The following is a 16,763-nucleotide window of genomic DNA, read 5'->3' as shown; positions in this document are numbered from 1 at the left end:
CAAACGTTCTGTTGTCATGCTGGTGCAAAATCATTTTATCTGCTCACTAGCCAAAAAAACACTCATGAAACTCCCAATCGAACCTCAAGCTCCTGCTCCTTACCCTGTGCTCTTGTCGTTTTCAGCCATATGAAGTGTGCATGAATTGCGGTCGTGGTTTAGTGATTTCTGTTCCAGTGCAATGCTTGAGCTCTTGCAGTCTTTGTTCATGGTGTAGTTTGCACCTTATGGAGCACAAGTACAAACTTTTGTAGTGTTTGTTTCGGCAAGTTCTCTCTCTGGATTCTATCTAACATTAAGATTGCAGCGCATTAAAAAAAAAAAAACCCTGTTATATAGTTTCTCTTTTTTATTAAAATATTGAGATTGTATTTTTGAACTAAAATCATACTTTAGCACCAAATTAGCACCACAATGCTAGCTAGACCTTCATTTTTTTGGTCCTGAATGGTAGCAATTTTAATGTTAGAATTCCTAAAAGTAAAACTTGACCCGAATGTATACGCCAAGAGGAACTCGCTGATCGGAAAAGTAATTTGGCACTTGTTTTGGAGGTATAGTACATAATCTTAAGTAGAATAAATTAAGGTGCCATATTGCCTTTATGGAAATTGAGGAGGATTGAGTCAAGTCCTAGTCTAAGGAAGGTTGGAGTTGTCTGAAAGAATCATAGGAGATCCAAGCTGAAGCTCCTGCTGAAGGGATTCCAAGTCGGCTGGGGTCATTCGATGTACTTCCAGCCAATCGGAGAGCAGGGATGCTGAGAGCGGAGCCGAGTCGTTGTGACTGTCAGGGAAGAATAAATCAAAAACTTAAGCACACAGGTACCATTTAAATAGAAGGAATGACAGAATACAACCCCAATTCCAAAAAAGTCATTTTAAACATGATTGAACTGAGAAAATGTACAATTTTCAAGGGAAAAAATGTCATTTTGAACTTGATGACTGCAAAGTTGGCAACAAAAAGTAAAAAATTAAATAGTTTGAGAAACATTTTGCAACTAATGAGGTTAATTGACAACAGGTCCATAAGATGATTGGGTATAAAAAACGGCATAGTTTAATGAAGTGCTTTTGTGTAAACAGTTTGTTTGTAACTTATGGACAGTTGCACTGGATCGGTTCTGTCGTGACTGGCGAGCATCGGGTTGCGCAATCAGCTCGCCCGCGACATGGATTCAATTAAAACGAACAATGATATATATAAATTATATATTGTTTTACTGTGAATAAAATATGGGTTCATTTCATTTGCAAATCTTTGCATTCTGTTTTTATTGACATTTTACCCAGTGTCCCAATTTTTGGGGAATTAGGGTTGTACATCTGCGTTTTAAATGCGGCTTGACTGACCTGAATTCCGAGTGCTGGAGATCTGAGAGCGACTGAGTAAGGAGATCGTCTAGATCAAAGCCGACACCATATCCAGCCCCACTACCCTTGGGGGTCACCGAAAAAACTGGGGGCAAAATATCGTCAACCTGGCAACAAAAATAAATGAGCAAAATGAACAAAAACGCCTCAACAAGGTCTTACAAACTGAATCAGAATCTAAGAAAACCGTTAAAACCCTCCTGTTTAGGTTGTTTACCTGTGACTTAGATAGCTGTAGTGTGACTGTATGGATGTCTGGGGCTCTGCAGCTGCCTGGTAGCCCTGTCTCTGTAAGGCAAGGTTGGGCTAATGATCCAGATGTTTCATGAGAAGTACCATTTGGTTGCTTGCCAAATTTCTCCAGAGGCTCAGAAGCACCTACAGAGTCCTGGTGAGCAAGAGATGTATTGGTGTCCTGAATTCCGCCTCTTGTCATCCCGTTCTGAGTCAGTGCTAAAGGTTTTTTGCTGAAGGAGTCTGATGGGAAGAGTTTGACCGGAGGGTTAGTGATGGGCATATCAATGCTAGGAAGAGTCTGAGTTTGGTGGGGGTGGGGAAGAGGCTTGGTTTGAGAGAGTAGAACTGACTGCTGGGGTAAGCCGACATGGTTTAGCTGTGGAGGAGACAGCTGAATCTGCTGAGACTGATGTGGGATTTGTGCTTGCTGCTGCTGCTTTGCTGTTTCTCCACTGGTCTGGTTCCCTGTCCAGCTCCCTACTGTAGGTATAACTGTTCCACAGCCCTGGAAGGAAGCTGGAGGTTGGGGCTTTAAGGAGTCACTTTTGGCAACGGTACATGGGGTTGCAACTACACCAAGAGTCCCACCTCCAACTAAGGCCAAAGTCCCACCTCCTGTAACTGTCACCATCCCAATGTCTGCGTTTTGAGTGGGGCCTAAGGGTATGGGCAAGGAACTAAACATGGCAGGTGGATGAAACATTCCAGATGCCACACACTGGCTAACCTGTGGCACTATTTGGGGTGGTTTGAACCTCTGTAACTCACTTTTGTCAGGCACTGATTCCACAGTATCAGATGGCATCTTTATCTGGCCTTTCCCCATGGCAGCCTGTATTCGGCAAGAACCCGAATTACTGGGGTTGGCAGGTTATTGTCGACGACCTGTGACTTGTCCATCATCCGTCCCCACCGTTCCAGAAGCTTCTTGTCGTTGTCACTCAGCATGACGCCACCCAAGGACTCGCCTGATTTGCCTTCCTTTTTCTCCTTTTCTCTAAGCTTTTTCTTTCGCTCCATTGCCCGTTCCTGACGTTTCTTTCGTTTCTCCTCCCTCTCCCGCTGCCTCTCTTGGGCTGTAATGGGTCTCTTGTGTTCTGGACCAGAGGATGGCACCAAGGAAGAAGAGCTCCCAGTCCCGCTGGCCAGGTCTATACCCAGGGCCGCAGCACTCCCATCTGGATATCAGAGAAATACGATAATAAAAATATTTTAGAGATCTATTTTTTCTATAATGACGGTAAAGTGTATTTCTGTTCTCTTTCTGTGGCATGAGGGGAAGAGTTAAACCAAACAATATTTGCATATGTTAGAATAGCTATGATAATGTTGAGTTTACAAAGGCAGCACATTGGAATAACAGTTTGATTCTGAGCTCAGGCTTGCAGTGATATCTCGATGGCTAAGATGTGAGTTTATCCCAGCCCTGTTAAGCTGCCACTCCTGGAGTCAATAATACTTTGAAAACTATGAATTAACACGTGGAATTATATACATAACAAAAAAGTGAACTGAAAATATGTCATATTGTAGGTTCTTCAAAGTAGGCATCAAGAGAATGGCAAGAGTGTGCAAAGCAGTAATCTAAGCAAAAGGTGGCTACTTTGAGGAACCTACAATATGACATATTTTCAGTTGTTTCACACTTTTTTTTTATGTATATAATTCCATATATAATTCCACGTGTTAATTCATAGTTTTGATGCCTTCAGTGTGACTCTACAATTTTCATAGTCATGAAAATAAAGAGAACTCTTTGAATGAGAAGGTGTGTCCAAACTTTTGGTCTGTACGGTATATGTGAGGTATACAGGCTGTGGCAGCAGAAAATCAGCACATACAGATGTAGAGGATACATACATACGATACACAATTTCCTACTTCCTATATATATATATATATATATATATATATATATATATATATATATATATATATATATATATATATATATATATATATATATATATATAAAATATATATATTTTGTCTCGCTCAATGAACAGTAAGTACTTTATTCACAAACTATACCCACCTTTTCCACTTTGTCTGAATTGTCATTGTGTTTTCAGATTTGTTAATGTGGTTTCGGATTTCTTAATGTAATTTGTTTTCTGATTTGTTTATTAATTTTGGATTTGTTCATTTGTTCTTTTTTCTTCTGGGATTTGTTAATTTGTTGTTGGATTTGTTAATTTGTTGTTGGATTTGTTAATGTGTTTTCTGGTTTGTTATTGTATTTTTGTATTTGTTAATTTGTTGTTGGATATGTTAATTTGTTGTTTTTTTTTCAGATTTGTTTATTTGTTGTTGAATTTGTTAATGTGTTTTCTAATTTGTTAATGTGTTGTTTTTTTTTTTAAATCTGTTAAATGTTAATTTAAGATTCCAATCTGTATGGGTTTCCTCTGTTTTCTCTGGTTTCCACACAAAAACATGCAGACTGACAATTCAGATTAGTCCTATGTCCATGGTGCCCACCCAGTGTGCCCGCTTAGAGTTCCATATTCTGGAACCACTTATCCGGATAAAGAACACTCTGAAGACGAAAGAATAAACTAAGTCTAGCACACACACACACAAAAATGCACATACCTCGTGCTTTTTGTCTTAGCGCTGATTTGAGCAAAGCTGCTTTGAGTGCTGCTTTGGTATCATCTGAAATGGCTCCTTCCTTTCTCGTAGTTTCTCCAGGCATTCCTTTACCCCCTTTTGCAAGTGAACGAGAGAGTGACTGAGACAGAGACTGAGCTTGGGTCTGAGATAGCGAAAGAGAGACCCCGGATTTTGCAAGACTGGAAGGAAGGGCTGTTGATGCTGGTGGCTGATGGAGCACCTGGCTCTGAATTGTCTGTCCAGCATGAGTTTGACAAGCAGGAGCAAGGTCCTCCCTTTTTGGACAGTCTCCAGTTGGTTCACAAGGTGGTGTGCCTTGGCTGGAGGTGGGAGTGGTAAGGTCTATAGTCTCTGGTTGTCCATCTGAATTTGCACTGGGCATGTCAACATCCTGACAGCTCCTTGTGAATGGTGTCAAATAATTGGCAAGATGGGTAAAATCAGGTGGAGGAGCTTGCTTATTTAATGAAGGAGTCATGGAGACTGAGCTCTGTGCCATGTCCAGATTCTGCCCTGCTTTTTGCTGCTGAGGGTGTGTCATGTTCGGCTGGTGTTGAGTACTTGGTAACATTTGGTAGGCATGATTACTTGCCACTTGTCTCAATCTCTGAAGTGGTTTAAACTGGATCTTCCTGCACCCTTGTTTCCTCTGGTGGAAGTCCTGAATTTCAGCAAGTATGGCCTCCTTAATCTGCTCTCGCCCCATTGGCTGCCGGTCAAACTCGAAGTCGAAGGCAGGCACGCACACAGGCTCATCGTCCGGGTCATGGTACTTGGCAAGATAAGGGTGCTCAAGTGCCTGGCAGACACTAATCCTTTCGTGAGGGTCAAAACGGAGCATTGCACCCAGAAGGTCTAGTGCAACAGGTTCTGCCTGTGGGTACAGTTTGGCAAGGGGCACGGGTGCCCTTGAGGGCAAGCTTTGGACGTAAGAGCGCACCCTTTCAGCCCCAATAGCACCGACCACACTCTCGGGAGGTGTACCCAAAACAGAGAGAATAAGCTGCAGCTGGTGCACATAGTGCTTGCCCGGGAAGAGCTGCTTCCTCCCAAGCATCTCGGCAAATATACAGCCCACTGACCAGAGGTCGATGGCGAGGCTGTAGTGGTGAAGTGAGAGCATGAGCTCAGGGGCACGATACCAACGTGTGGCCACGTATTCTGTCATAAATGAACGCAACTCCTCGGCATGGGCCGCACTCAAACCCCGGGCCATACCAAAGTCTCCGATCTTCAGCTCGCAGTTCTCATTTACCAGCAAGTTAGACGGCTTGAGGTCGCGGTGAATCACGTTAGCCGAGTGGATATATTTCAGACCACGCAACAGTTGGTACAGAAAGTACCGGGTGTGCTCGGAGGTCAGAGGTTGTTTTGAGTGGATAATCTGATGGAGGTCACTCTCCATCAGGTCGAGGACTACATACCTACAAAAAGTAGAAAATCATTGAAAAAACGAAAGGCAGAAACATTTAAAAAACGTAAAATTTTCTGACACCAATCGCACGTACACGGATTTGAAGGCCGAAGTGGGCACAGCTGGCTGTAGTATGTCCTTAATTGCAATAATGTTGTCGTGTTTAAAGTGTTTCAAAATCTTGAGCTCTCGAAGTGTCCTTTTGGCGTTTGTCACAACTTCGAAAGCATTCGGGATCTTCTTTATTGCCACCCGCTGTCCTGTATTGCAACGGTTCAATGTAAGAAATACAAAAGTAAGACAAAGAAGTGTCTGAAAGTAAAATGTTTTAGCTAAATATCACAATCTTTTAAAAAATTTAGGTAGGAGTGTAATGGTATACATATTCATACCAATCTTTTTTACTCCATTGCTTCCAGTTTGGAGCACCGAATGCAATCCTTTTTACATGCGGAACATAAATAAATCCGAGTTCCCTTACAAACGTATTAATTGGTGGATCTCAAGTTTATTCAGTCTCCACCTTACACTTTGAGCGCAGTGTCACTGTTTTATTATTATTATTATTATTATTATTATTATTATTAAACTCAACTGTGAGTTTAATAGTGTCACAAGTGTCACTAATGCTACTCACTCCGTATCGGAAACATGATTTGTAATAAAGTGTAACACTCAGATTTTGGGTTGCGCATACGTGAAATCGCTGCCACTTCCTGTCACAACATTTTTAACGACAGTCTAGTGATTTGGATTCTTTTGTGATTTTGTGATTTTAAGAGTTTCTATTAAAAGGAGAAAATCCTGGTAATTCTGCAAATGGAGGGAGTAAATGAATGAAGGATGAAAGAAATTAAGACATTTGTTAAAGTATGCTGAAATAGGTAGAACAGTTAGGTAGAACATATCTTTAGAAAATTTTATATTTAAATGTAAAACACACATACAGACATCTGTATTATCCAAATTGGGTCAGACAAATGTAAACTATTTAATAAATTTTTTTCATTTATTTAATCCATTTAATTTGTGGCAATTTAATCAATCACTCAATGTAATCAACATAATAAAAAAATATCACATTAATTTGATTTATTACATTTTATTTGTATATATTTCATTTATAAAAGTTCTTAAATATTATTTTATATATTATTTATTAAAGCAGGAATTTTATTTCAAATTGTTTTAAAAATATAAACTGTTGATGTTTACAAATGTTAAAAATAATAAATTGTACACTTAAAAAAAAAAATTATACGCAATTTCATACTTTGCAATTATTCCCTATAACTGTACCACAACTGAACTGAACCGTGAATTTTGTGTACCGTTACACCCCTAAAAGGCCATGCATTCATCTCATACCCAGGTGGTGTTTCCATATCCCAAACAAAAACCTTTATAAATACAGATACCAGTTTTTTGTAGGTAAGCGCGTTTACGTCAAAAACATTTCATGAGTCCTACCGTTGTCCCGCCTCCTGGCAGATGAAACGACACCATAAGCCCCCGTGCCAATGGTCTCGATGATGTCGTACTCTTCACCGACCTCAAACTTGACATCTAAGGAATGGGCTTTAAGTAGTGCCAGGTTCTTCGCAGCCACGGTGTTCGCATCCGCATTAGTCGACACATTGCTGACAGGTTGCGAGTGATGCTCCCCCTGTTGATTCTTGTCGATGTTACTCGCCCTCGTACCGTCGGCTACGGAGTCTTTCGATTTCTCAACTTCAACGCCAGACATCCTGGGCCTTTAACCCACAAAGGAAAGTAACACGTGGACAGGTCATTTACACCAAGTCAGTATCATACACAATAGAACACGATATATACGCAATCCCATCAATGCACTTTAATCTACAGTCTCTTTGCTTGCCCACCTGATAGCACTGATATGATGTACATTTATTCTCTTATTCATCAATAATACAACCTGATAGTGTAAAGTTCCCACCTGTATATACAATCATCTAAACATAGGAGGAGTAGTAGCTTAGTTGTTTTGGACTTTAGATTAAAAGGTCTTGAGTTCTAATTCCAGCCCCACCATGCTGCCCTGTCAAACTGCCACCCCTGGGCCCCATGAGCAACAACCTTACCCCACAACTGCTTAAATGCAAGTTGCTCTGGATAAGGGCATCTGCCAAAATGCAGTAAATGTGTAATGTATATAATTATAAATTTATAGTTATTTTGCAACTTTTTTTTACCATGTTAATACACTTTGATAAGGGAAGTGGTAGCTCAGTAGTTAAGGTTTTGGTTGTTGGTTCAAAACCCAGCAGTGCCAACCTGCCTCTGTTGGGCCCCTGAGCATGGCCCTAAACCCTTTCTGGCTTGCCCCTAACAAGTTCTTTACATGTCTGCACTCCTTTTTTTTCTAAATAGTAATTTGACCCTCTTTCTCATTGTAAACCCGGATTTGAATTTCAATTGAACCTTAAATATTCTTCTAGACATTGTGCTTTGTATTTTGTCTGCAAACTGGAACCTTATAATTTTCTTTTGGGATTAGTAAAGTACACTCTCTCTCTCTCTCTCTCTCTCTAATATAAAACTGGTTCAGTGACTCAGTAAACCGTGAGAATGAATTTGCCTACTAAGGAATCAGGTATAACATTAAGACCACCTGTTTAATATTGTGTTGGTCCCCATTTTGCTGCCAAAACATTCCTGATTAATTGCAGATTAACAGCATTAACTTTTTCAGCAAAATCAGCTACAGTTGCTCGTCTGTTGGATTGGACCACACGGGCCAGCCGTCGCTCCCCACATTCATCAATGAGTCTTGTCCATGTGCACCCATGACCCTGTCCCCAGTTTACCACTGTTCCTTCCTTGGAGCACTTTTATTAGATATTGACCACTGCAGAACAGGAACACCACAAAAGACCTGCAGTTTTGGAAATGCTCTGACCCAGTCATCTAAAAATCACAATCTGTCAAACTCTCTTAAATAGCCCATTTTCCTACTTCTGACACATCAACTTTGAGGACAAAACGTTCACTTGCTGAATAATATATCCCACCACTAACAGGTGCTATGATGAAGAGAGAATCAGTGTTCACTTTGCCACTAATTATGTTAAAATGTCATAATATTATTCCTGATTTGTGTGTTCTTACTTGTCAAATGTACATGTGAAGTATTTTCTTTGCAAATCCCAATGATGTTAGGAATATACAGCATTATATATATATATATATATATATATATATATATATATATATATATATATATATATATATATATATTGATACAGCACACCTGGATCACAGAGGGTTAAGGGCCTTGCTCAAGGGCCCAACAGTGGCAGCTTGGTGATACTGTGGTTGGAACCCTCAACATTCTGATCATTAACCCAGAGTCTCTCTCTCTCTCTCTCTCTCTCTCTCTCTCTCTTTATCTATTTATCTCTCTCTCTTGTACATTACCATTTCCTTCTATCCCTAAAAAATTCATACTCAAGTCAAATAAAGAGGGTGATTTTTGTATTATTATTTGTTCAAGACTCACTCTGTACATTATCTCATGTTTAAACGTAAGATCTTGTAAAATTATTATTTTAATATAACGTCAAATCATATAAAATGATTTTGAAACAGAAAGTGGTCCTATGGGATCCATAATATAAACCAGACCGAAGACACAGGGGCGTGTTGTCCCTCTGTATAATTAATCCGGGTTATAATATACGGATTTGTACTTAAAAAAATAACAACCACATATAATTATTAATATATATACATACATTTTACCTTGGAATGATCAGGATAACGGTGATCCTGAGGACGTTTCTGTCAAAGCATGCCTGCGTCGGCTGGCTGGCGCAAACCTTCTCTCACTTCCTTCTGAGCTTCCGTGTTGTTTCTGAGTGACAGCGAGATTGTCCAATAAGGTGTGAGATGCGCCCGAAACATCCAATAGTATTTAAGATATGGTTAAAGGGGCGGGATATTTCAGCTATTGAATAGAACCATTGTTTGGGCGGTGCCGAGCTGAAATGAGTCGCAACCGAACGCTTTGAAGGATTTAAACCTTTATATTATTTATTTTACATTTTTGTACATACTGTAAGATAAATTGATTTACTTTGGCGTCTACTTTGGATTAAAATCCTCAATACTTAAACACATCTGCGCTTGTTCACTGTTTACACTGCCTAGCCCCTCCCACTTGTCTGCTGATAGTGCAGTGTAAACATAACACAGGGATCACTTACACACACACACACACACACACACACACACATTGCAGTATTGCATGATATAAGCTCTAAGCATTATAAGCATTATAAGGTGTATTTTACCCCAGAACTTCAGTGAAGTCCTACCTGAACCAATCCACTTCATAATATCATCATTATGACGTCACGTCTATACAAAGCAGCAATTTTATAGAGAACGCTGTACTATAACAGAGCACTGCATCACACACACAATTCTCATACAGCAAGAATAAATGTTATCACTAAAGCAAGAAACCCAATTAACACAATTTTAACAAGTCTCCTTTCACTGGAGTCACAGGTGCACTGCCTACATGGTCTTTGGGCTTCTGCTATAATATAATATAATATAATATAATATAATATAATATAATATAATATAATATAATATAATATAATATAATATAATATAATATAATATAAGATAAGATTTTTTATATAATATAATATAATATAATATAAGATTTTTTATATAATATAATATAATATAATATAATTAATATAATATAAATCAGGGGGTCACCAACCTTTTTAAAACTAAGAGCTACTTCTTGGGTACCGATTAATGTGAAGGGCTACCAGTTTAATACACACAGTTTTCAGTTTGATCTGAAATAACATTTGCTAAATTTACCTTTTATTATATGTTATTATTAATAATTAATTATATTCATCTATGTGAAGACACTGATCATGTTAATGATTTCTCATAATAATTATTAACAATGATTTAACAAAGTAGGAAATAGCTATTTTTAGAAAAGACCATGTTGGTGACCCTGATATAAAATAATATAATATAATATAATATAATATAATATAATATAATATAATAATATAAATAATATAATACTATAATACTATAATATAATAATATAGTTAATATAATGTAAACGGTGTGTATATATTAATTATATTATATTAATTATGTTATAATATAACATAATTAATATAATATTATTAACTATATTATTATAATATAATATAATATAATATAATATAATATAATATAATATAATATAATATAATATAATATAATATTAATTATATTATATTATATTATATTATAATAATTACATAATATAATATAATATAATATAATATAATATAATATAATTAATATAATACATATAAAGAGGATTGACTGTCGCGTCCATTAGCAACTAGGGAACCTATTTTAGCATATTAGCATATTAGCAAAGAAGTATATATAAATGAACACATCACATTTCAGCATTTATAGAAATTATTATCTAGAACTATCCAAATAACGGGATTTAAATTCTTATAAATTACAGCCTATCCAACCGACCAATCAGATTGCCAGGTTGCCCCGCCACACAGCCAATCACAGAGCGAGGTTCAGATTTTTTCCCACGTCATAAGAAGTTTCTCCAGCTGAAATATTTCCGAGAGAATTCACGGTACGAAATAAGAGGTTGTGTCTTATCATGTCCTCCAGCAAGTCTTCTAACGGGGTCCCTAAATGGGAAAGGTGGGCTCGAGTCATGCTTTGTGCTTTAGGGTTAATACTGTCGGTTTATGCGCTTCATGTGGAACTGTCTAAGGAGAACGACCCGAATTACCGGGCAATGTGCGACCTCGCGGAATCCGTCAGCTGCTCCAAGGTTTTCACCTCCAGGTAAAGAATTAATTCGATTCAATTTAAAATGTAATTATTTTACAATAATAAATAATTAACACATTTCCAGAAATCTAAGAGAAGCAGAACACACACACACACACACACACACACACACACACACACACACACATCGCTCCATGTGCCACGTCTCAACACTTCCACGCAGGTTTTTTTTTCAGGAGAAACTTCTGCAACTCTCATGAGTGCTGGCTATCTGACGTCACGGGCTCATTTGCATGTCTGTTGCAACGTCAGAATCGTTTGCAGAAAATTAAACGAATAAATAAATTCAGAATAAAACGATAGAAAATCAAATCTAGTGAGCCTAAGGTATTAGATCACTATTTGTTTTATTTATTCCAGATAAAATGAAGTTGTGACATAGCAAAGAAAATATTTATTTATTATTTGTTACTGATGGTCATTTCAATTCGTCCTAGTTACTCAGATCTTTAGATTCCATGTACAAAAAAGATTAGTTGAAATTTAACGTAATGCATACAGCTTCTCTCAGTTCTACACATTTAAAATGTATGGTTCAACCATCATCTTCTGTCATGAAATACAATTACCACCCATGCTAAGTGAAGAACACCCATACTGAGTAAAAGACACCCATACTGAGTGGGGAACACCCATACTGAGTAAAGGCATACTGAATGAAGGACCCCTATACTGAATATAGGGCAGGCATACCGAATGAAGGACCCCCATACTGAGTGAAGGACCCCCATACTGAATGAAGGACAGGAATACTGAATGCAGGACCCCCATACTGAATGAAGGACAGGCATACTGGGTAAAGGACAGCCATACTGAGTGTAGGAACCCCATACTGAAGGAAGGACCCCCTTACTGAGTGATGGACAGGCATACTGAGTGAAGAAACCCCATACTGAATGAAGGACACCCATACTGAATGAAGGACACCCATACTGAATGAAGGACAGGCATACTGGGTGAAGGACAGGCATACTGAGTGAAGGAATCCCATACTGAATGAAGGACAGGCATACTGAGTAAAGGATACCCATGCTGAGTGAAGGACAGGCATACTGAGTGAAGGAACCCCATACTGAGTGAAGGACCCCCATACTGAATGAAGGACAGGCATACTGAGTGAAGGACAGTGGTTTAGTGTAGCAACAATACTGCCATGTTTTCTTTACTCCAACACTGAAAGCCTAACCTGTGTATGTTCTTTTCAGGTGGGGACGTGGATTCGGACTCGTCCAGTTGTTTGCGGAAAAGGACAGCCTCCTGAACCAACCAAACAGCATATTGGGAATCTTGTTTTACACTCTGCAGCTGGGCCTTGGTGGGTTTTTGTGTTCACATGCAGCAGAGCTTTTTATTGTACAGTGCTAAGATTACTGCAGTAACCCAATTATGCTACATACACATATAAAACCTCTCCAATGGGCTACAAAGATGCTCCGCCCTCTTCTGCTCCTGTCCTCAAGTCTCCTATCTGAACTAAATGTCTGACATTGTTCATTTTGTTCATGAAAGTCTTGGTACCATCATATCGGTCACAAACTAACATCAGTATGTACTGAAACAGAATAATTACTGCTCATGTTCAGATTCAGATCTGAGTCTCGTTCAGTAAAAGGCGTGTTATTTCAGTAGTTTTAAGCATAAGCTTTTTCACAGCAACCAAAGCAGTCATGTGATCCAAATGAGTGATCATTGATATGTGGTAATCATTTACACCCGTTTGCAAGGTATTTGTTTTCCTTGTAATTTCTTGTGTACCAGATTTTGTGATGATGAATAGCTTTCAAATTTTCCCATCACATTGTGTAATATAAATTGCCAAAATGTTCAAATCAGGGTGTTTTGCATAGTCATGGGTACGCCTGTTTAGACAAACTACACAAACCTTGCACTTGGTAAAATATTCCTCCTGTAAAAGTAAAATACTTCCTTGAAACTTTCACTTAAGTAAAAGAACAAAAGTATTTGCCTTCATATGTACTTAAGTATCCAAAGCACTATGATTTTATTATGGCTTTAATGTTCCTATTATCATTTTTTGTCAAACAGGGACTTTGCTTAAACAACTCAGTTTATGTGAAAAGTCTCTAATGTCACTTTTAACACACCGATCTATTAAGAAAATAATATTGATTGATCAAACACTGATTGATATCTATTACATCAATCATGAGCCCAAAACTACTTTAAAAAAAGTCACATAAATAAGATCATGTGTCAATAAAGAATCAGGAGTATGATTTATTTAATTTCTTAAACACAGTGGACCATCCGCATGTTTGATTTGGCACAAGTTTTTACGCTGGATGCCCTTCCTAACGCAACCCTCCTCATTTATCCAGGCATGGGACCGACACTAAGAGTGGCTGGGGTTGGTTCCCTGACCAGGGGTTGAACCCGGGCCGCAGCGGTGAGAGCGTTGCGTCCTAACCACTAGACCACCAGGGGCTCCCTGTTTTATTTATTGAATTTATTTCCTCTAAAAAAGTTCTGCTTACTGTTGAACTGATACTGAACTTTACTGTACGTTTGTGCTTTAGAGATACCACCAAAACGCCAATCAAAACTAGTTCAAAACAGCACGTGGTCGATCCTGATTGGTGGCTTGTTATGTGATTGACCATTCAAGATATTTGACTTTGAAATGTAGTGGTCAAAGTCCCCAAATGGAAATACTTCAGTAAAGTACAGATACGCAAAGAAGATACTTAAATACAGTAACAAATTACGTTTACTTCCTTACTGTCCACCAGTGCCTTGCGGGAGCTAATTGCAAGTGCAATTTATGCCACAGACTCACTTAGCTCAAATAAAGCAAGGAAATCGGTCAAGGACAGAGATGATCAGTGATTAAACATAGCGATCAAGAGTAACCTCAGAGCTTTGCTGTTAGAAGCTTTCAGCATTGAGTAACCCTACACAATATATTATTAAATGCTTTAACAAACCATTGTTCTTCACTTTTACAGGCCAAATGGTGTCTGTTACAGCAGCACATTTCTTGGTCATGGCATCCTGGTTGTCGGTGGCTGGTTCGCTCTATCTAGCTGCTATTCTAGTGCTGGTGCTGGGGGATTTCTGCATGGTGTGTGTGTCAACGTACATCATCAACTTCGCTCTCATGTACATCAACCTGAAGAGAAGGACAGGTCTTAGTGGAAAGCAGAAGAAGAAGACGAGATGAGATCTCTTCAAGTGTGTGTGTGTGTGTGGGAGTGATGTTTCAATTGCAGGTGTCTTATGATGAATCCAAATAAAATGCATAAGAGTTGTTTGTATTAATATAAATGGTTCTCTCTGCCGAAGCAACGCCAACATACAAGAATGCAGGTTTATTTGCTTGTAGATCAGACTGTTACAGAACACGAAAGCTTGCCTGTGATACGTCAGAGACCTTCACTTTAAATAAACGTGCATTCAAAAGCTAATTATATAATACTTGTAGGTGTTTTTATATGAACAAACCAATTACCAAACAATATGTTATTTGGGGTCACCTGGTTTACAAATGGTCAGAAAATCTCCTTGTAACAAGCAATAGTTCATCAAGCAGAGCTTTCTTTATTTTCTCTCGCGGATTCACTCACAGATGGCCCATCTTTTCTTGCTGTCCGCCTGAACTCCTTCGAACATACCTCTCTTCCAGCAAGGGCTTTTGGCAACAGGGTAGGAGAGCGATTTCTTTCTTTCGAGGTGACCTTGTCTTAGTCCTCTTATTCTATTACACACTCACTGCTAAAGAAAACACCGATTAGACAAATTCCCAACAGGTGTGAGATTCTTAACGCTTGTCTCCTCCGGCCTCACCCTCCAGTCACAAACATGCGATCGGCCATGCCCCCGCTGTTACACCCCTCTTCTGCGCACAACTTATTTCCGTGTTTTTCGCTAACACAGTGTCTTATTGAGTCAACACTCCATACTGATCAGAGTAACACGTTATCATCATCATCATGATGCTTTCAAGGACACAACAGATCTGCATTATGTATCAGGTTCTGCGGTTTCCAGCGTGAGAGAAGGTTCGCTTTGCCGCTCATAAAACAACAATCACCATGATGGAGGAAGGTTTTAATCAAGGTGTTTAACGTTGCAGTGCTTGAAATCACGAAATTTATTTGACAGACGTCTGAGCTCCGTGGGAAAGATGTTTTGATCTGTAGGTCGTAAGTTCCAAGCTGTCATAGCTGCTCAGTTGTAAATAAGATCATTCTAAGTCGCTCATGCTAAGGGCTTATGTGTGTAAATATTTGAGAAAACTGGGCAATGCATTGGCTTTAGCATCTCCATTAGTTTTAGATGTTTTTAAGCTGCTTGCTTTACTGCTAAGCTAAAATCTGTATAATCTATACTCCTGAACTTCATGTCAGGGGTAAATCAAATCATCCTGGCATGGACTGGACCAGAGGTTGGAAGTAACGGAGTACAAATACTTCGTTACTGTACTTAAGTAGATTTTTTCGGTATCAGTACTTTACTCCACTATTTATTTAGTAGTATTTATTAACTTTTTACTTTTACTCATTACATTTTTACACAAATATTTGTACTTTATACTTCTTACATTTTCAAAACAGACACGTTACTTTAGTTTTAATCCATTGATTTGGTGAAATATTTTTTTTTTTTTCACTGCGTGCCGATTTCAGCCGAACAACCGATTTCCTGTTACTGCGCGTCTTTTTCAATCCGCTGGTGTATAAAGTCCTGACTCTCCCTTACCACAGAAGGCAGTAAGAAGTTTGGGGTTAATGTGGATGAGACAGAGGGAGTCAGTGATGTAAACATGACTGAGAACAGACACATTCCTGATCATCATCATCTTTTTTGGATATATGTGGATCTTCAGCCTTCACATTCATTAGGTAACAACATTTTGAATTTGTTTTGTATTAATATATATATATATATATATATATATATATATATATACAGTATATATAGTGAGGAATATAAGTATTTGAACACCCTGTTATTTTGCAAGTTCTCCCACTTAGAAATCATGGAGGGGTCTGAAATTGTCATTGTAGATGCATGTCCACTGTGAGAGACATAATCTAAAAAAAAAAACCAGAAATCACAATATATGATTTTTAAACTATTTATTTGTATGATACAGCTGCAAATAAGTATTTGAACACCTGTCTATCAGCTAGAATTCTGACCCTCAAAGACCTGTTAGTCTGCCTTTAAAATGTCCACCTCCACTACATTTATTATCCTAAATTAGATGCACCTGTTTG

At 38.4% G+C, this 16,763-nt stretch overlaps 2 protein-coding genes across 2 annotated transcripts; one reads left to right on the top strand and one right to left on the bottom strand.

Annotated features, from left to right (window-relative positions):
• Nucleotides 1-334: 334 nt before the first annotated feature.
• mapk7 (mitogen-activated protein kinase 7) lies at nt 335-9,538 on the bottom strand. The gene is given in 8 exon segments (XM_046853749.1): nt 335-786; nt 1,356-1,483; nt 1,594-2,483; nt 2,486-2,791; nt 4,209-5,653; nt 5,738-5,903; nt 7,114-7,397; nt 9,399-9,538. Coding segments are annotated over 8 exon segments (3,369 nt in total). The 5' UTR covers nt 9,401-9,538; the 3' UTR covers nt 335-638.
• A 1,707-nt stretch (nt 9,539-11,245) lies between these two features.
• On the top strand, nt 11,246-14,948 carry vkorc1 (vitamin K epoxide reductase complex, subunit 1). The gene is made up of 3 exons (XM_046854236.1): nt 11,246-11,517; nt 12,729-12,838; nt 14,490-14,948. The coding sequence occupies exons 1-3, from the start codon at nt 11,327-11,329 to the stop codon at nt 14,702-14,704; spliced, it is 516 nt and encodes a 171-aa protein (XP_046710192.1). The 5' UTR covers nt 11,246-11,326; the 3' UTR covers nt 14,705-14,948.
• Nucleotides 14,949-16,763: the final 1,815 nt, after the last annotated feature.

This window comes from Silurus meridionalis, chromosome 7 (genome assembly GCF_014805685.1).
Source record: "Silurus meridionalis isolate SWU-2019-XX chromosome 7, ASM1480568v1, whole genome shotgun sequence".
NCBI lineage: Eukaryota > Metazoa > Chordata > Actinopteri > Siluriformes > Siluridae > Silurus > Silurus meridionalis.
This window is presented reverse-complemented; position numbering and strand designations above follow the sequence as displayed.

Excerpts from the sequence above, each read along its gene's own strand:
- vkorc1 (XM_046854236.1), top strand. The coding sequence starts at position 11,327 with ATGTCCTCCAGCAAGTCTTCTAACGGGGTCCCTAAATGGGAAAGGTGG. Across the intron at positions 11,518-12,728 it reads TCCAAGGTTTTCACCTCCAG|GTGGGGACGTGGATTCGGAC; the intron begins GTAAAGAATTAA and ends TGTTCTTTTCAG. Across the intron at positions 12,839-14,489 it reads CACTCTGCAGCTGGGCCTTG|GCCAAATGGTGTCTGTTACA; the intron begins GTGGGTTTTTGT and ends TCACTTTTACAG.